Source organism: Rutidosis leptorrhynchoides, chromosome 6, assembly GCF_046630445.1.
Source record: "Rutidosis leptorrhynchoides isolate AG116_Rl617_1_P2 chromosome 6, CSIRO_AGI_Rlap_v1, whole genome shotgun sequence".
In the NCBI taxonomy this organism is placed as follows: Eukaryota; Viridiplantae; Streptophyta; class Magnoliopsida; order Asterales; family Asteraceae; genus Rutidosis; species Rutidosis leptorrhynchoides.
The window spans coordinates 415,827,587-415,848,317 of NC_092338.1; the positions used below are offsets into that span (position 1 = coordinate 415,827,587).

General features: G+C 32.5%; 1 protein-coding gene across 1 annotated transcript; it reads left to right on the plus strand.

The window, feature by feature from the left end:
* Positions 1-8,128: 8,128 nt before the first annotated feature.
* On the plus strand, positions 8,129-15,271 carry LOC139852529 (uncharacterized). The gene is made up of 11 exons (XM_071841826.1): positions 8,129-8,253; positions 8,618-8,747; positions 9,644-9,816; positions 10,381-10,784; positions 12,147-12,195; positions 12,347-12,681; positions 12,975-13,303; positions 13,409-13,571; positions 13,719-13,880; positions 13,979-14,067; positions 14,826-15,271. The coding sequence occupies exons 2-11, from the start codon at positions 8,635-8,637 to the stop codon at positions 14,974-14,976; spliced, it is 1,968 nt and encodes a 655-aa protein (XP_071697927.1). The 5' UTR covers positions 8,129-8,253; positions 8,618-8,634; the 3' UTR covers positions 14,977-15,271.
* Positions 15,272-20,731: the final 5,460 nt, after the last annotated feature.

A 20,731-nucleotide genomic window follows, 5' to 3' on the forward strand; every position in this document is an offset into this window, starting at 1 on the left:
CTGGTAACCGACATTCACAATATGCATATAAGAATATCCCCATCATTCCGGGATCCTCCTTCGGAAATGATATAAATTTCGAAGTACTAAAGCATCCGGTACTTTGGATGGGGCTTGTTGGGCCCGATAGATCTATCTTTAGGATTCGCGTCAATTAGGGTGTCTATTCCCTAATTCTTAGATTACCAGACTAAAAAGGGGCATATTCGGTTTAATAATCCAGCCATAGAATGTAGTTTCATTTACTCGTGTCTATTTCGTAAAACAGTTATAAAAGCAGCGCATGTATTCTCAGCCCAAAAATATAAAGGTTAAAAAGGCAAATGAAACTCACCTAATGTATTTTGTAGTAAAAATACATAGAACGACTTTGAACAAGTATAGGGTTGGCCTCAGATTCACGAACCTATATCATTTGGATATTTATTAATACACATACATGCAATCGAATAAATTTATATATATATATATATATATATATATATATATATATATATATATATAGAGATATATATATATATATATATATATATATATATATATCATTTTTATATTAATAATATATATACGTCTCATATATTCATTTTGTATATAAAACTGGAAATTTTTGTTATGTTATATGTTTTAAATATATTTTTATAAGTATATATATATCATTTGTTTGTAAAAAAAATAATAGTATTGATAGTAATACTGAAATTATATTAATATTAATATAAATGATAATATTTATAATACTTAATAATACTAAATAAGGTATTATTGTTACTAATTATATTAATGATAATAATAATGATATTTATAATAATAACTATAAAGATATAAATTTTTCGGTTAATGATACTTAAAATAATGATTTTTAGTAATTATATATTAGTAGTACTTGTTATCATATAAATAATCATACTTATAATGATAATGATAATAAACATATTCATGATAATAATATTAAAGTTTTAAGTTTAATAGTAATATCCTAATTAGTACTTATGAAAATATTAATAATAACTGGTATAATACTTTATATTTATGATAATAATAATAATAACAATTATAATATTTTGTAAAAATAACAATAACTAATAATAGTAATAATAACAACAACAACAACAACAACAATAATAATAATAATAATAATAATCATCATTTTCATTTTCATGTAATAACAATAATACTAGTAACAATAACAGTAACTAAGATCATGACAATAATAATGTTAATAATTATAGTTTTAGTAATATTAATAATATTAATAATAATAATAATAATAATAATAATAATAATAATAATAATAATAATAATAATAATAATAATAATAATAATAATAATAAATAACAAAAGGCAACCTTAACAAAAAAAATTGATTCCAAAAGCATAACAACCCACATCCGGGTTTGAACCCGAGACCTCCCGTTCACTTATCAAACACCCAAACCGTTCTTCTAACCCAGTTTTTTTGTTATAGTCTACGACTTAAAAATATTTAACCTTGTTTCCTGTTCTTCTTTCTTTCTTCTTCTTCGTTTCACAGATCGAACAGCAGTTCCTAATTATCAAACCAGTGATTTATATACATTAAAAATACTAATGATTATTCAATATCAATTGCTTAAATCAATTGATAATGAAAAAAAAATAAAAAAAATAAAGAAAGGCTGTTCGTCGCAGCTATAAAGGAGAAAAAATAATAATAATGTTTTCATTTTTAAGAACGAAATGGGTAATGTTTCTAACACAAAGTATATTTTAAATCGATCCTAGAAACTATAGGAAACGTCAATTGAGCCGAAAACATAAACACTAATCCAAATTTCTTGAAGAACAAAACAGTTGACTTTTTAATTGTGAAGTTTGACTCTTGAATTCGTAATTGATATGAGGAATTGAAAAATGAATTTTTATAGGAAGTTTGAGTGGGTGATTCCAAACGTAATTGCATTTTTACATTTTGAAAAATCAATCAAACTCGAGCTTTTGTTTTGAAAGGGAATACAGAGGTATACGAAGGGTTCATCATTTCTTTTTCTATTCTTCATCGATTAATAAGAGATTAAAGGGTTTTTATCTGATAACTAGGGTGTGTATCCGAATGATTGAATGTAGCAGGTAGAAAGAAATCGACTGGGTCACGAGGGTACAGAGGAAGAAGAAAAAGAAGAATGGAGACAAAGAAAATAAGATCTGTGTATATATTTCTGCCTATATATATATTATATAGTATATTAATAATATCAATTAATAATAATACAAACTAATAAGGATAATAATAATATAAGTAATAATCTTATTTTAATAAAAATTATATTTACAATATTTATTATTAATTATAGAAATAGAATACTAATAATAATAATAATAACTATAGAAATATTTCTAAAAAAATAAGGATAATTTTAATATTAACATTATTGATAACACTAATAATAATACTAATTTTAATAATATGGATATTATTAAATGATATTAATAATAATCTAATAATTTGTACATATTTGGTTTCATATTTATATCTTACAATTATTAATACTGATATTAATATTATTATGTTTATTTTTATAATAATACTAAGAGTAATAAAATAACTATATTTTAACTGGCACATAATATTATACTTTATTATTAATGTTATATTTACTAGTTATATAATATATTCATTTTATTAATAATTCAATTATTTTATTCATTACTTTAAATTTTTAATTTATATTTTCAAATTATTATATTCATCTATACATATATATTTAAATACACACAAATCTATTTACAATTAGTTGTTCGTGAATCGTCGGAATCGGTCAAAGGTCAATTGAATATTTGAACCTAGTTTTAAAGTTTTCGAGACTTAACATTACAGACCTTGCGTATCGTGTCGGAAACATATACAGATTAAGTTTAAATTTGGTCAGAAATTCCCAGGTCATCACACTAAACATTTGATTCGGTACACTATCACCGGGATTCACTGTTAACTGGCGTTGTTCTAATTCTCTTATTCGGTCACGTGCTTCCTTTAACTTACTTTCTAAATCTAGAATTTGTTCATGCGGATCCTCTTCTGACACATACCCGTCTTCATCTGGGGCTCTGAATGTTCCGGGGGCTGACGGACCAGTTGCGTTTCCTGTATTATCTGCCATATCTGCACTACCACAACAACTCATACAAATGCTTAGTGGAAAACATGTTAGTACCTATCATCTAACGCATGTAATCCCTACAATCACTTAACCCATCCCCTCAGATATGTTTGACACAACACAAGGTTTGGAAACATGACATTCAACACAATGTACATGCGGCCAAACCTATGCTCTGATACCAAGTTGTAACACCTTAAATTTTTTTTTTTTTTAAATCACAGCGGAAGACTGAGTTTTCATAAATACCGTAGTTAGTTACAAACATGATTATCACAAATCATAAGTTAATTACTTTATTACAAACCACATGTGTTGCGTTAAACGACTAGTTACATATTTACAAAACTTAAAACATCAGAGTTCGTCTTGTCAAACATATCGTCAGCCCGACTCCCGTCCCTACCAGCACTAAGATCCAAAACCTGCAAGGGAGGAGGTGAGGGGTTAGCACAAGGCTAAGTGAATGGAACTATCAAAAGGTCTAGCATACAGTACCAACTTGTACTCCTATATCAACAGCTATATGCAACCACATACAACAAACAACAACTAGCAATTGTGCTCCAACTAGAGGATCGGCGGCTTGTACGGGCACACGACCACTAGCTGATCAGTCTAGCGTCTACCGATAGTCTTTACTAATAATCCCCAGTATAGTCATCCACACGCAGGTGATGCGTCATTCAGCACTATACTCAACAAATAGTAGCCAACTAGACCCAACCACAACTAGGTTGACATCTCCGAGCTGAACCTAACAACAATAGGTTCCAATAACAACAACTTGTGCACATACAACCAGTCAACTACTACTACTACTACAGGCAACTAATACTACTAAAAGCATGTCAACCTTAACTGCAATCAACTATACAATATAACTACTAATCATGGCAATTATCAATAATATAAATATAGTAGCGCAACTTGCTACTCTATACTACACTCAGAGATAATCCCACTCACCAATTACCAGCAGCCAGCTCAGATAAACTATCACTGAGCTTCTTCCTTATCCTTATCACCTGAACATAAGGCAAATCAAGTTAGTTTCTATCCGTTAATACAAAACAACACAGTACATAAATCAGTCACAAAAAGCGCCGCTAAAAGTCCACCTAACACTTATGCATTTTCAAAATTTACATCCTGAACACCAAAATATAAACGGGCAGCATAACGGCTAAAAATCAACACTTAGTAAAATATTTCACTGCCAAAGACACTCGGTCGACTGTCAGAGACAGTCGGCCGACCGTCCACACTCACTCGACCGAGTGTCTAGTCACTCGGTCGATGGTCTCTCACAGACACACTCGGCCGATGGTCGAGTCAGTCGGTCGATGGTCGAGTCAGTCGGTCGATGGTCGAGTCAGTCGGTCGAGTGTCAAGAGACAGTCGGCCGACTGTGTTTATCTGCAGGAGCTGAAGAACAAAGTGACGGGTTTCTCACCAAACTCACCAATTCTCGATCTAGAGCTCTTTTTTAACCTCAAAACTTACCAAATCTGATGCACTGATCGTTCTAAAACACAAACCCACAAAGTTTTGACACAAACAACACTAAATCAACCCATTTTGACCCAATTTACACTTTTATGAAAACTAACACAAAGTTCTTAATTTCTCAAAGATTAAATCACAATATGTTACAAATCTTACCTTAAAAGAATCAGTGAATCGTAGAGAACACAAAGATATGAACGATTTGAGCTCTAGAACAAGAATTAAAGATCTAGGGTTTGAGGTAGGAGATGAAGTGGGTACGGAGTATAATTTGGAAGCTTCAAGAAAAAGAGAGAAGAAGCTGACTTCTTCCTTTTATATTTAGGTTAAATACAATACCCCATCACACACGGATATTTACCAGTTATCTGATAACTTACGTACCTCGTTAGGCGGCCCTAACGGAATCCAAATTAAACAAACGAACCTGTTCTGTGACCCTTGTCACAAACTGGTCTCAACTAAACAACCAAATAATTATAAACATATAATTATTATAATAACATACAATCACACCCAAGGTCAAAAGGGTTATTTCAGCTAGGCCCGATAACAGGATGTTACAGAAAAAGTATAAGTTTATAGTCAAAAATACAGGTTACAAGTCGTTTTTGTAAAGGTAGTCATTTCAGTCGAAAGAACGACGTCTAGATGACTATTTTGGAAAACATACTTCCACTTTGAGTTTAACCATGATTTTTGGATATAGTTTCATGTTCATAATAAAAATCATTTTCCCAGAAGAACAACTTTTAAATCAAATTTTATCATAGTTTTTAATTAACTAACCCAAAACAACCCGCGGTGTTACTACGACGGCGTATATCCAGTTTTACGGTGTTTTTCGTGTTTTCAGGTTTTAAATCATTAAGTTAGCATATCATATAGATATAGAACATGTGTTTAGTTGATTTTAAAAGTCAAGTTAGAAGGATTAACTTTTATTTGCGAACAAGTTTAGAATTAACTAAACTATGTTCTAGTGATTACATGTTCAAATCTTTGAATAAGATAGTTATACATATATGAATCGAATGATGTTATGAACATTATTACTACCTCAAGTTTAGTAGGTAAACCTACTAGAAATGATGAAAAAATAACTTGAGCTTCAAAGGATCTTTGATGGCTTGGAAGTTCTTGAAATATAATCATGACACAAAAACAAGTTCAAGTAAGATTATTACTCGAATTAAGATAGTTATAGTTATAGAAATTGAATCAAAGCTTGAATATGAATATTACCTTGATTTAGAAAGATAACCTACTGTAAATAACAAAGGTTTATTGATCTTAGATGATTGCTTGGAATGGATTAGGAAACTTGGAAGTAAACTTGTAAACTTGGAAGTGTTCTTGAGTAATTGTTTTTATGATGATTATAGGTAATAAACAAATCTTGTATTTGATGATTTTTGCTGAAAAAATAGTAACTTAGACGTTCATGGAAGAGTGTGTGTGTTTTGAGAGAGAATTGGGAAGATAATTGGAAGTGAAATGGAGTAGGTGGTGAGTGGTGAAGGTGAGTGGGGTTAAAAGGAGTTCTTGTTTTTGTTTCCTTGCTCATAAGTCATGCTAGATGTTAAATGATGGTTCCCACATGGTTAGGTGACTCACATGGGATGCTAAGAGCTGATCATTGGAGTGTATATACCAATAGTAAATACATTTAGAAGCTGTGTATTGTACCAGTATAAATACGAGTGCATACGAGTAGAATTGTTGATGAAAATGAATGAGGATGTAATCGTAAGCATTTTTGTTAAGTAGAAGTACTTGGATAAGTGTCTTGAAGTCTTTCAAAAGTGTATGAATACATATTAAAACACTACATATATATACATTTTAACTGAGTCGTTAAGTCATCGTTAGTCGTTACATGTAAATGTTGTTTTGAAACCTTTAAGTAAACGATCTTGTTAAATGTTGTTAACACATTGTTTATTATATCTAATCTAATGAGATGTTAAATTATTACATTATCATGATATAATGATGTATTAATATATCTTAATATGATATATATACAGTTAAATGTTGTTACAACGATAATCGTTACATATATGTCTCGTTTCGAAATCCTTAAGTTAGTAGTCTTGTTTTTACATATGTAGTTCATTGTTATTATACTTAATGATATGTTTACTTATCATTTAACATGTTTATATATAATGTATCAATATCTTAAAATGATTCATATGTAATTAGTAAGACGTTGTTATAATGATATTCGTTATATATACCGTTTTCAAGTTTCTTAATTCAATAGTCTCATTTTTATGTATATAACTCATTGTTAAAATACTTAATGAGGTACATACTTATCATAATATCATGATAACTATATACATATATCCATATGTATGTCATCATATAGTTTTTACAAGTTTTAACGTTCGTGAATCGCCGGTCAACTTGGGTGGTCAATTGTCCATATAAAACCTATTTCAATTAATCAAGTCTTAACAAGTTTGATTGCTGTTGGAAACACTTAATCATGTAAATATCAATTTCATTTAATATATATAAACATGAAAAAGTTCGGGTCACTACAGATGACGTCATAACCGGTATATAAATTATCTAACTTATCTATAAAAATGTTAACATTAGATAAATGTATTGATGATCATTTAAAATGATAATTTAGTCTAAAACATGAATGATGATGTCATTTTTGTTTTCTCATATATTTCTCAACTATTGATTTGATAATGCAATTAAATTATTTTCTTCTTCTTATTAAATATTAGATTATTAACAATATTTATATTATTAATTTTACATATAAATATAAATGTTAATAATATTTAATAAGAATGAGAAATAAACTTAAATTACCAAATCAATTGTTGAATAGTAGGAGAAATCCTAATATAACATCATCATCATCCAAGTCAATGGTTATATTATCACTTTAAATAAATATTTAACCGTTGAGATTCAATACAATTATATATTTTTATTTATTTTTATATAAAATAGGTAGAAGAGATCAAGTAGGCAAAAACCTCTTTTTAGTTTTTAATAGCGTAAAAGTTAAAAATTGCTAAATTTATAAGTTTTTTATTTAATAAATGTTTATTTTAAATTAACAAAATTTTATTATGTTGTGTATTAAATTGGAGTAAAGAGTTCTTTTTTTTTTTTTTTTTTTTTAACTTATGCTTTATTTAGATGTCAACTAAGGTCGTATTTTGAAAAATGATATGTGAATTATTTATTTCTTATAATCATGTAATTTAGGTTTCTTATGTAAGTTTGGTACATAACATTCACATATTTATTCATATAACAATAATTAAAAAATTAATTTTATATTATATTTTATATTATCATTTTTTATGATAAATAAAATAAAAATATAAACAAATTAAATAGTTAAATATTAAATTAAATACTTGTAATTAAATATAAATAATTGGGTAAATAATAAAGGGAGTATATAAAAATAGCAATATTTGTCTCCCGAGAATAAGGGAGAGGAGGTGTGGTCTCTCTCTGTTTGAGCAGCAACCCAACGCCACACCAGACCGTCTCCTCATTTAATTTTATTTTCTCTTCTCTTTAAACAAATCCAAAAATAGCATTTTTCAACAAATCTCAGGTAATTTTTCTTTCAGTTTCACTCTTTCTTTGTACTGATTTATCCACCAGTTCCCCATAACCATTTTTATCAAATTTGTGGCGGGAATCGCTATTTTACAATAACATTTTTTAATTTAATTTGTTCCTCAGTTTGTTTTTTGGGGTTTTGACCTGTGTTCAAGTTTAAGTCGTATCATTTTTGTATTCGTGATCCTCAGTTGAGTCAAGTTTTAAGATTCTTTCACATAATTTCGTGTTTGGTAGACTCGTTCGGTATAATTTTCTAGAAAAATATTAGTAGTTTTTTAGGGTTTAGAATGGTACATGTTAATTTAGGGTTTTTTTATTTTTTATTTTGTTATATAAATGTTTTATCTGTGCAGGCGAGTTGGTGGATGAAATGCCATTATATAAGAGAAAACCGTTTACTCTGTTGGAAAGACCTGATGATTTGAATCCAGATGAGCTGGTGTATCAAATTCGATTCACCAAAGAGATTTTTCGTGATTATTGGTACCTTGTTTAATTTAATTTAATTTAATTTTTTTTATTATATGTGTGTGTGTGTGTGTTTTCGATAATGGTTGTTATGAATGATGTATTTTCTGTTTAAAATGTTGGTAGAATGTCTTTAGTGACTTAGTTAGGTTTCGTAAACAAGGACATTTTGAAAAATACATCAAATTCAATCCTTGTTTATAGTTAAAAAATTTTTGATGGTTGATGTTAAAGTAATGCAAGGTAACCATTAAACTAAAAATCACGATTCAAAACAATCGGTATAAAACTATAAATAGCTTTACGAAAACTCTTTATATTTATATGTGTGTATGCCACTTTTGATTACAGCATTTCTTTTTAGAATGAGGGGTGTGTTGTATTGTGTAACACTTATGGTTAAGTGAAATATTATGTTTTTGTTTGGATTGAAATATGCAAGTGATGCGATTTGGAAAACAAAATTTTAGCAACACTGTGATTGCTAGTCTCTTGGCAAAGAAAAATGTAGTTGTACTTTGTACTTAATATTATATTATATTATGAAATAATAGGTTAATTTTTTATCGACGATTCTAGGGTATACAGCGTTGTAACAATTTTCTGTGGTGCAGTATATTAATTTTTTTATCTACTGTACACCATAAAAATTTATGATTAGCGCGGCTGCCTATGTATACTTTGAAACAGTTACTGTTTTTTTCTCTTGCTTCAAAGCTAAAACTCACTTTAAAGATGAAGACTCAGTGTGAATAATAAGATTATCAATTTGAAATTTGTCTCAAGATTTGTGTGTCTAGTGGCCCAGATAAAACAAGCAGGCGGAGTCTTATTTTGGTATAATTCTCTGGGATGAAGGTTTGTTTGTTGTATCTTTTTATTGATTGAATTGACATGTTTGTGGTTGCTAGTGAATACTTGAAACGGATAAATCTGTACCGTCAAAGAGTTTGGACTTGCAAGAGCACCGGGAAGACCAACTTGACTTATGAAGAGGCGTTGGTTTCAGAAAAACAGGCCAATGAGAAAGTTCAGCAGTTTCCTAAAGAACTCATGGAACCTGTGCTGCGTGACGTTCAATTTAGTAATCTCCTTTTTTCTTTTATGTTGTATTCTGCTTTTTTGCCTACTTTACAAGTTATTATATCCTCAAGTCGGGTTGCAGACCTGCATTTTTACACACATCTCTGTGTTGAATAACCTTTTTTAGGGTACACTTGATTATTTTGAGTGCTGATACCCTTTATACTCTATGTTAATTAACATTGTTTTAGCTGTTTTGTTTGCTGTGATACTGAAGCTATCTGATGCTCCTGATTTTTCTATCACTTATAAGTTATTCATTGGTGATTAAGTTTTACATGTATACAGAAAAGAAAAAAGTATAGATGAAGTGGGAAGAGACTTATACAGTAGCTTATAACTTCTAACTTAGTGATTTAGACTTGTTTGATTTCATCTAGTGACTGACCATTCTAACTTTGTATATGAATTATGATTACTTCTCAAGATTTTCTATATTATTTTGCTTTTTATCTGATTTAAGATAGGACAATTTTACTACTATTTAAGACACAATGTTCCGAATTCCTTTCAGTGTAATTTAATGTTATAGTTGTAATTGTAGTTTTGTATTTTGTTTCTGTAGGCATGCTCCCTCTAAGAGATCTTGTGAGTACTGTTGCTGCAAAGCTACAAGAACGTTTGTTAGAGGGAACTGAAATATACGGAAGGAAGAACAACCGGATATATCCATGCAAAATTGTAAAAGTAATCGAAGAGGAAGTTGAAAAAACACAATACCAGGTGGCTTGGCTTGATAAGGATAAGAAAGTAACTGAAAACGCTGTGGTGAATGGGGAAGATTTGATCAAGAAAAAGTTGCCATTTGGAAGAGACGTTTTAAAGTCGTTCATCAAAGAGTCTACTTATAGGAGTGTTCCTTGGATACTTCACGATAAATTGGCTGTGAAATATGGGATTTCAACTATTATCCCCGAAGAGTTGAGAATCAAACTTTCACCCAAGAGGAAGCTTTCTAAGGGAGAAAAGGTAAAATCTTGCTATTACAAGTGTTAAAGTTATAATTTTTTTTGGTCATTAGACATTTAAAAGTATTCATTTTATCTGTCGCGTTTATATAGAACAAGAATATATAACGGGATGTGATCAAAAGGGATTATAGGTGGTAAGATTAGTGGTTGGCTGATGGGTCAAAACAGCCTTAGTATGGGCTGGCCTACAGTCAGTTTTCTGTCCATTCATTAACACATAATTATTGTGTTAAATTTTGAGTAGAAAGCAATGTTATTACTATGAATAGTTATATACGGAGTATTTGTATATAGTGAGTTAGGAGATTATATACTTTAAATGTAGAGTTTAGGTAACTATCAAACCGTTCATGTCATTCACACAGTTTCCCTTTAAGTGCTTCTGTTTGACTCGATTGAAATAAAACACAACTTTTTCATAAGTAGATGGGTTGATATGGTCAACTCACGTCGAATGGTGGCTTCACAAACTTTAGTTTGAGAGATTGAGGGGCTGTTTTTGTGTAACTTATTGGGCTGAATGGGCCTAATTAATATTTGCTCAGCCATGTGGTGTTTTTTCTTTAGGACTTATATTTTAATCTAGATTAACCCAACAGATTATTGGCTCATTTCAAAAACAGTAGCCATCTTGTTCTTAAAAATACCCTATTCCCTATCTTCTCAAATTGAAGTCTAATATACAAAACCCTCCCTGAATGTCTGAAACTCTTTATTTACCCCGATTACCGCCATTTTCCTCCTCCGGTGACCGTTGATTTGTCATCTACCACCGTCATTACTAATTCGTTAGCCACATTCATTTTATATTCTTATATGGTATGGTATTCTAATTTTCCTGATCTGGATGATGGTTATAATTGCAATTAATTTCATTAATTGAAATTAACTGTGAACAGATAGTAGATGATCTATGTTAATTCATTTATGTGACACGATTTTGATAACAATATTTGTATGAATATATGGTATCGACTGATAATTGCCTAATAGAAATATCTAGAAGAGAAGTCATATCTTGTAAATGTTGGATACATATATAAATTAAAAGTTATTTTATTATTTTTATTTGATAGTGTTTAAAATTTATTAGTTTGCAAATATCATTTCTTACTGTGAATTTATGCTTTGGAATTCAATCAATTTATGGTATGCTTTGTAGGTTCATGATTATGTAAAAAGAAGGCTTTAATTCATTATGAGGATTTAATTTACTATCATTCATTATGGGTGTGTGAGCCTCGTTCTATAGAAATGAGGAATTTACAAAACAAGTCAAACAAACTGGAAAATGAAGGATAAATGGATGCAATCTTTTTCTATAAAGTATTTTAATTTATTTACGTTCTTATATGTGTAGGGGGCAAATAACGGAAAGCGAAAGAAACTGAACAATGATGCAGAGATTGGTATGTTCTTGTAACAATGTTTACTTTTGGATTGTGTTTCTCGTTTATCTTGCATGAATTCATTCCATTTAAGTTTCTTTTTTTTCTTTTTCTTTTTGGCAACTGAAATATCTTTTTGACAAGTTTTTGATGATCAATTGTAACACTACAGAAGTTGAAGAGCCCATAAAATATCCGATTGATGATTTGTTAGTGCGGCCTGCTGCCGATGATCCCGTATTTACTCCCCGTCCTCTACCAATCAGAGACTTTAACGTCCCAATGGATTGTGTTGGTGATGTTTTGATGGTTTGGGATTTTTGCTCTTCTTATAGTAAACTGTTGAAACTGTCGATGTTCTCTTTAGATGATTTTGAAAATGCTCTCTGTTATAAAGAAAGTAATGCAGTCCTGATTGTAGAGTCCCATTCTGCTCTTCTTCGCTTACTTATGAAGGATGACGGGGATTATTTTATTGCTTTACAAAAGAAGAAAAGGAAGCCAAAGGTTCATATAATGCTTTTGTTATTCAAATGCGTTTGATTTGTATTACTAATGGGCGATGTGGGTAAACGGGTCATTTTTTACATGCTGAGTTGACCCACCTACAGTTTATGTTTTCATTTTCAAAAAGGTTATAACTTTGAAGCATTTAAGTACACTTTAGCACTTTAGGCAACTTTTGACCCATTGGAATGCAAAAAGCATGACCCAAATCAACCCATGTTTAGGTAAATGGGTTAAAAGTAACAGCTATACTTGTTAACTTATATGTAACTGTAATATGTCATTCAAAGCAGATATCATTGGTCACCTGGACGGATTACTTGTGTGATTTCTTGGAACTGGAGGGCAACGAGGGATTATCTGGTCACATAACTACTATAAGGCGGGGTCATTATGGTCTTTTAGACATTCATGATAAGTTAGCAATCTATTCTGAATTAATTGCTCAAGTACTTGCAACTGACATCATGAGAGAAAAGCTGGACGAGTATATTGAAGAACGCAAGGCACTTGCAGCTGAAAAAAGAGGTGAAGCTATTGAAGAAGGAAGAAAGCGTAGAGAGAAAAAAGAAATGGCGAATACTCAGAATGGAGATGTTGCAAAGAGCATTTCAGAGAGCAGGTTTCCAGAATTTAAATATTAAATATTTGAATATCTTATTTATTTGATGATTAAATTTGTAGTTGAAGGTCTATCTTAAATTTGCTTTTTTTAATTGGCGTGTAGTGGGAAGAAGCAAGGCAAAACAAATGAGAAGGATGCGAAAAAGGTAAAGGTCGATGCAGAAGTTAAGATTGAAAATAATAAAGCATCAGCTGGAAAAGGGTCGAAGAAATCGATAGATGCTGAGAAAAAGGAAACAGAGGATATTAAAAAAGTGGAACAAAGGGTAACGCCTCTCTCTAAATTAGTGTTAACACACTGACATAGTGTTGTTAGATTACTAGATCATGTTATATTTTAAGGATACAAGTATTCTGATATTTTTATTTTCTGCACATGTAGCATGATTTATGTGGTTTGTTTGTATATGCAGAAAGAATATCTGGAGAGAGAATTGGAGAAGAGATTCATACGCACGAACCCGTTAGGTAAAGACAAAGATTATAATCGTTACTGGTTTTTCCATAAGGACTCGAGGATTTTTGTTGAAAGTTCTGATCACAAACAGTGGGGATACTACACCACTAAAGCTGAGGTATCAAGTTTATTTATTTATTTATTTATTTTATTTCATGTACATCTTTGGCCATCAATTTTCATTTTCATGATTCTTTTTCTTTAATCTATATGCAGCTTGATTCTTTGATGGGCTCGTTGAATCGGAAGGGTGAGCGAGAGAGGGCTCTTAAATATCAGCTGGAGAAACGTTATGACAAAATATCGTAAGATTCTTTAACTTTAATTTGGCCTTTTAGGTGAAACAGTTAATGAATATCAGTTATGAGTGTCCTGTTTACTTGATGTCATAGAATGGGTAGTGTAATATAGAGAAAAGCAATGTAATTTGTTTTCTTTTTACCCGAAGCCGTAATATTCTTATGACGAATATGTCTTTGAAGGTATGACAAAGAATTTAATAATTTATTATTCTAAAGATATGACTTGTCGATAAAGACGACGAGTTTATCATATTGATTTATTGAAAACATATCATTGTGAGTATAATATTTATAGATATATAGATATTGGATCAAATGCTGGAACAGAAGAATTTGTATAAAACAGGAACTGGGTCAAATGGCTTACAATTGGTCAAAAGTGTACTCGATGTTCATAACCTATAAATTGCTTAATTTAAAAACTTTGCATCGTTACTCATTGTAGTTAGTTTTCGCAAGTTACATTTGATTTTTTCATTTTTTATGAAACTAAAAGGATGCCGAGGGTTAACTCAACCTGAGCCAACCAATTTGAGTATTTGACTTACCCAACGTCCCAACCTGTATTGCCAATATGGTTATCAGCCACGAGTCCATTTAGCGTGTAGTTTTTTTCTGTAGTTTGGGCCTATAGATTCAGATAAAAATGAGTAATGTTTTGTATGGGTTGTTACAGCCATGCGGTTCGTCTCAAATTGACTTGACTTTTCTTTCTTTCATTTTAGTGTGTATGCAACTGACAAATTGTACTTGTTTTACAGAGGTGAAATGCATAAGAAATCAAAGGAGGCTCAACGGATCAAAATGGAAGAAGAAGCTGAATTGCGGAGGTCAACTCGTGTACGTGCACCGCCTAGGGAGAATCCTGCTCGTGCTTTCCTCAACTATGTCAATAAGCTCAAAGATGACTAGATGAAACCCTAACCTCGTTTACATGAATTTTGTTTTGTTCTTTTGGTGGGATTTTATAACATCTCTTAAATTTTTTTATTTTCTTTCTGAGAGGGAGAAGTTAGGCATGCCATGTTTAGTCATAATATTGGCTGCATAAGTTTCACAACAGGGATGATTCTTATGTTTCGAACCGAGTTAATGCACTTGAACGAAAACTGTATCTTCAGAAGTGAAATTGTCATCTTGTTGGCATATTGTTCCAGATTTTTCAAGTAATGTTGAAGAATGGGATATGAAAATAGGACTTATTGGCTAAGTCCTCAGTATTTATTTGGCTAAAATGTGTTTGATATGCCTAGCCGAGCATTCCCTAGGTAATTGGGGGAAATCGGGGAATGGATATAACCATTTATGCCACTGATTTCATTCCCATTGTCATTCTATTAACACAACATGATTTCAACCAAAAATGCCCAAAATTCCAGGACCCAAAAGGGAGAAAGTGCAAGAGTAAAATCTGTGTTTTATGTGTTGTAAAGGCCTTGTTTCTTAACCAAATTTCTCATTGTTAGTTGGCGTGTGAGTTAGCCTTAAAATTATAATCCTAATCTATTAAATAAATGTTCCAATTGGGGGATATATTGATAACCAAGGTTAGTCTCCCAACATTTTCTTCCGATTGCAGTTCGGTTTGGAGGATAACTTTAAAGAATCAATTCTGTTTGGAGTGTTTTTGCTTTTGTCGTGTTTCTAGTTTTTTGGTTGCGTTTTCTTGCTTATTTTTCTCGTTGGTTGCGGGTTGTTTAGTTGGTTGTAGCCTTATTTTGACTTTATTTTGTAAGACCCAAATATTTATTGAACTTAGAGTATTTATGATGTACATAAAGTGTACGAAGCGTGATGCGAATTTAAAAGTTGACAGACTGTTCTGAGCTTTGTGCGCGCCGCGCCTGGTTAAGGGCGCGCGCCGCGCACTATACCTGGCGACAGTTTTCTGTTTCTTTAATTAGAGTTAAATGAAGGGCAATTGTGTCTTTTCACTTGGGGTCGGATCTGTAGCCTTAACACCAGAATTGGATCTAGTTTTGGATCATTTTCACATTCATTCAACACTCTCATCTATCTGAGAGAGAGAGAGAGAGAGAGAGAGAGAGTTCTAGAGAGAGATTTAGGGTTTTGGAGAAGAAGAAGCTTGAATCGATCAAAAGCTCGAGTGTTAAAGTTGTTCATCTCGTTCACGGCTACGTTTTGGTTGTTGTGGTAAGTTCTAACTCCGAATTTCATTGTTTGATTTGATATTCAAAGTTAGGGTTTGAACTTAAATTGTTGATAAACCCATTTAAACTCATGAAGTGAGTTTAGTGATGCTAGTAATCGGGTTTTATTGTGTCGTTGGTGGATTTTGGGTTGGTTGATGTTTTGGTCAAGTTCAAGACTTGCAAAATGGATTAATCACTAGGTTTAGTGATTTTGGATGTGTTGAAACACATTTAGGTGTATTTTGGAAGACTAATTTTGAAATGGGTCAAAATTAGGGTTTGGTGTCAAATTGGGTAAGATAAGTGTTTAACACTTATGATTTGGATTAATTGGTGAATTAGGGCCATTTTCACTTGTGTTAGTGATTATTGGTTAGTATGGGTGCGGTTTGTTCATGGAAGTGCATTTGGGTCGAAATGTCACTAAGGGTCAAATTGGGTTGGTTTGTAAATCCACCCTAATGGTGTTGTTGTTTTATGATGAATGGAATAGGTACATTCCATTGGCGAGTTGCGGGTATTTCAGTTGCATTCATCAAGAGCTAAGGTGAGTGGAATATTTATATATGTATGTATGTAGTTTATTCACTCGTACGCGATGTTGGTCTTAGGTGCCACATCGCGAGTATTGGTGTCATGTCACGGGTCGGTGACTTATTGCTAGTATAGGTGATGAGAACTATGGGTCGGTAGTGTCTCGATAGGTGTTGCACAAGTCGGTGACACTTTACGGTGATTCACGAGCCGGTGACACTCTAAAGTGCTTCACGAGCCGGTGACACTTAGTGGTACTTCACAAGCCGGTGACGCCACATGGCTTCACAAGTTGGTGACCCATAAGTATTAGTGGGTGATTCGCAAGTCGGTGACACCCCTTGGTGATTCACAAGTCGGTGACACCTTATGATGAGTCACAAGTCGGTGACGTCATACGAGTGAGACTCGACGTTATTGGTTGACTACAAGCCGGTAGTACCAAAGCGAGGGAATGGTTAGTATGGTTAGGTCTTGTTTACGTTTAATTTATATTTGCGGTGATTTATATACTAATGTTGTTGCTAGTTGTATGTTTGGTGATGCTAGCTCGTTTATACGTCGTTTGAATGGTATTTGTAAGTGGATGTGTGTAGGTAAACTATATATGTATATGTATAAGTATTGCATTCACTAAGCATTAGCTTACCCTCTCGTTGTTTACATTTTTTTATACATTCGTGTGGAGGTGGCGGCTCAGGTCGATTAGGATTGGGTAGCGTATCCCCAATCGCCATGCTCTGTCTATGTTTTGTATTAAACTAAAATGGGTCGAAATGGTCACTTTGTCGTAATTTGGGAGTGGACTCGGTGTTGTAAAACTCGATTTTATTGTGGGAAATTCTTAGTTTTACTTATATTGACGTGTTATGATAATTTGTTTCATTTAAGAGTGTTGAGAAACGTGTTTTACGAAGGAGCATAAAAAGAAAGTGGACATGCCACTTTGGAGCGGCGCGCCCCTATATGGAGCGGCGCTCCATATGTCTGAAAACTGGACTGTTTATATAAAAAAAAAATTAAGTGTTTTCGGTTGGATAACGGGTTGGGTCGTTACATATCCAGTGTCGGTTTGCTTGTTTAGGTTGGTTTGTTTGTAGTCTCTTGCATTGTGTCGGTTTTAGTTTCTTTCAAATATCTCGTTCTTATATAATTTCATTGTTTTTCGCAAATAAATAATAATAATAGTTAGAAATTGAGTTATACATTATAAAATGAGAATGTGAACGGATAAACGAGGTTTTGCCTATTCAGACTATCTGAAAAATGAGAATATTTTTTACTCACATATAAGTAGTTAAACTAGGTTCAACCGTGATTGTTTCTTACTTTTCTTACGGCCACCACAAAACATGGTGTTGGTGAAGTTTAAACACTTTTACACTTTGTGTATTCAATTGCACTTAGTGTATACATTGAAGGTTGTATATAACTCATAAAATGTTGTCAACAGATAATTTTAAAACATTGATCATGCGATTGAACATTAATTTTCCTCTTAGGCGTGCCTTATTAATGAGTGTTTGAGATTATCCATTTATCCATTTAAAATGTATACAAAATTATAAGCTAACATTATGCATATAAAATTTGTTATTCAGAATAAAGATTTTTTTTTTTTTTTAAAAGGCAAGAAAATTTATTAATATAACAAAAATTACACGCACCGGAACTAGCAAGGAGCTAGAACTAAAAATACGAGACTACCAACAAATACAACACCAACGAAAAAAACACACGCAACAATAGAGACTCGAAACTATAATAAAACCGATATTACGCGAACACGAAGACCCGCACACCACGACTAGACAGAAGCTTATGATTCCGACTCCGAGGACTCACAGGAGGGAGAACAACACGAGCAGCGCCCATCTTCATCGTCATCCTCAAACGCATTTTTCATCACATTGTCAATGAAAAGTCTATCCTGCCAGCGAAAGTTTTCCCGACGATTGCAGCGTTTCATACTACTCCTCCCCCACACATGATTAATGAAATGACTTTTAATCAGTGGGGGGCTTTTCTTCCTTTGACGCGGAAACGAGCAACAGCGGAAGATGGATGACAATCGAAAACCACATTTGGATCATCAGAAACCTGTTCGTTCACAGCTGGGGAAAGGACAGGCCCATTTGGACAGTCACAGTCCACCTCAGACCCGTTTGAAATAGGCCCAATATCCAAACTTTGTTCAGGCCCACACCCACAGTGGATTTGAAATTGTCTTGGGGGTGTAAACACATCACGCGAGCTATTGGAAACTGCAACCTCATTGGAAACTGCAGCCTCATTGGAACTCCCCACCTTCTCCCTCGATCCAAGGTCATCACCGGCCAACAGTGGGTCAACCGGCGAGTAGTCCGGTGATGAAACAGGAACCGAGCACTCATCAGGCGGAGTTGGACAAAATTCCCCCTCTTCAAGGTTTTCATCCCCACCTACGTACCCATCTCCATAGTCATCTTGTTTGTTGGTAAATTCATCGCAGAGACCACAATTCGCAGCCTCCTTTTCCGGCATACTCGAATCCTCGTCCGACACCGACACCGATTGGGAGACAATCTCATCCCCCACACTCGGCGAATTTGAATCACCTGTACTTGTTTTCTTCGAGGCATCATCACAGTCGACCGGAGAATTGTTAACCTCGATCAAAGCCCACGATACACGATCCTTGTTAAAACTAAAAACAAGATTGTGATTTTTCACCGACTCAGGTAAGTTAAACTCGTAATTTTTATCACCGACCTTAATTTCAATTCGATTGATGGCAGGGAATTGAAAAAAATTGGGTACGGGATTATCACAAGAAATTGCAGAGTTATTGTCTCCACATTTGGTTGGCTTAGACTGACCTCGGTTCCAAGGAGCCGGAGGAAAATCATCGAACCTGAGTAAAATCATTCCAAAAATCATAGAATAAAGATTTTTGGACCATCTCCATCGGGAGTTTGTCTTTTTCTCGCCAAAGGCATGACAAAGATTGGCGCCAATGACAACGACTAGCCAAAGGCTAGCCAATCTTCCCACGCCTACCTCCAACCCAATTCTTAGCATATTCCATCACGAATCTATTAACGATTTAATGCTTTAAATACGTGTACATCTAGTTTAATATATGTAACTTGATTTTTTTAAATTGATTTAGTGAATGTATGTTAATTTAAACAAGGATGTCATGAGAGTGAAATGTTGCTACAACTGCTTTGCATAACTACATTCCTACTAATTGCAAAAAAGATATCATTTTTGCAACAATTGATCAAAATTCAAATTACATATCACAAGATGAGCTTAAGTGACACAACCACCGAACCTTATATTTAAATGAACGAGGATGAAACACGCTTGTAACAATATTGTTATTTTAATTTGACGTCATTAATGATTTAATATTATCAGTATTATTTTATTATTATATTCTCGATTGTTTGTTAACGACTATGTTTCATTCAATTAAAATCCCCTAATATTAAATCTTGAATTTTGTTACTAAAATTTTTGATAAATCTTGATGGGTTGATGGTTACTAGGGAAGCATTTAACGTCGAGGTTAAAGTAATCTCGAGTATCGAACAATCTAAGAGCATGTTTACTTTGTTTCTGTACGACTAATAATTTAGTAAATAAAATTAGTCTGTTTGAATAAAAAACATTAAATCAGAAACCCCTTCATAATAAAATCATCGTTAGCCACGAAATAATTTTACAAACTAAACGTAATAAAATACATTGAAAACCGAACCCCGACGCGAAGCGATGGTTCGAAAACTAGTTAGGATCAAAACATAAAACATAGACAAGTGAAAAGAGTAAACATAAAAAAATTATAAAGTAGACCCATGTTATGCTATGGCGAAATTCAGAGGCATAATAACAAAATCACGGATAACAAAATCACGAATATCAATAAATAACGTTCTACAGTAATTTATAGGGTTTCAATTTCAAGTCTTTGCAATTGATCGTCCTTTTAT

Coding starts and splice junctions, on each gene's coding strand:
- LOC139852529 (XM_071841826.1), top strand. CDS start 8,635: ATGCCATTATATAAGAGAAAACCGTTTACTCTGTTGGAAAGACCTGAT. Junction 9,817..10,380: donor GCTGCGTGACGTTCAATTTA/GTAATCTCCTTT, acceptor TTGTTTCTGTAG/GCATGCTCCCTCTAAGAGAT. Junction 14,068..14,825: donor AAACGTTATGACAAAATATC/GTAAGATTCTTT, acceptor CTTGTTTTACAG/AGGTGAAATGCATAAGAAAT.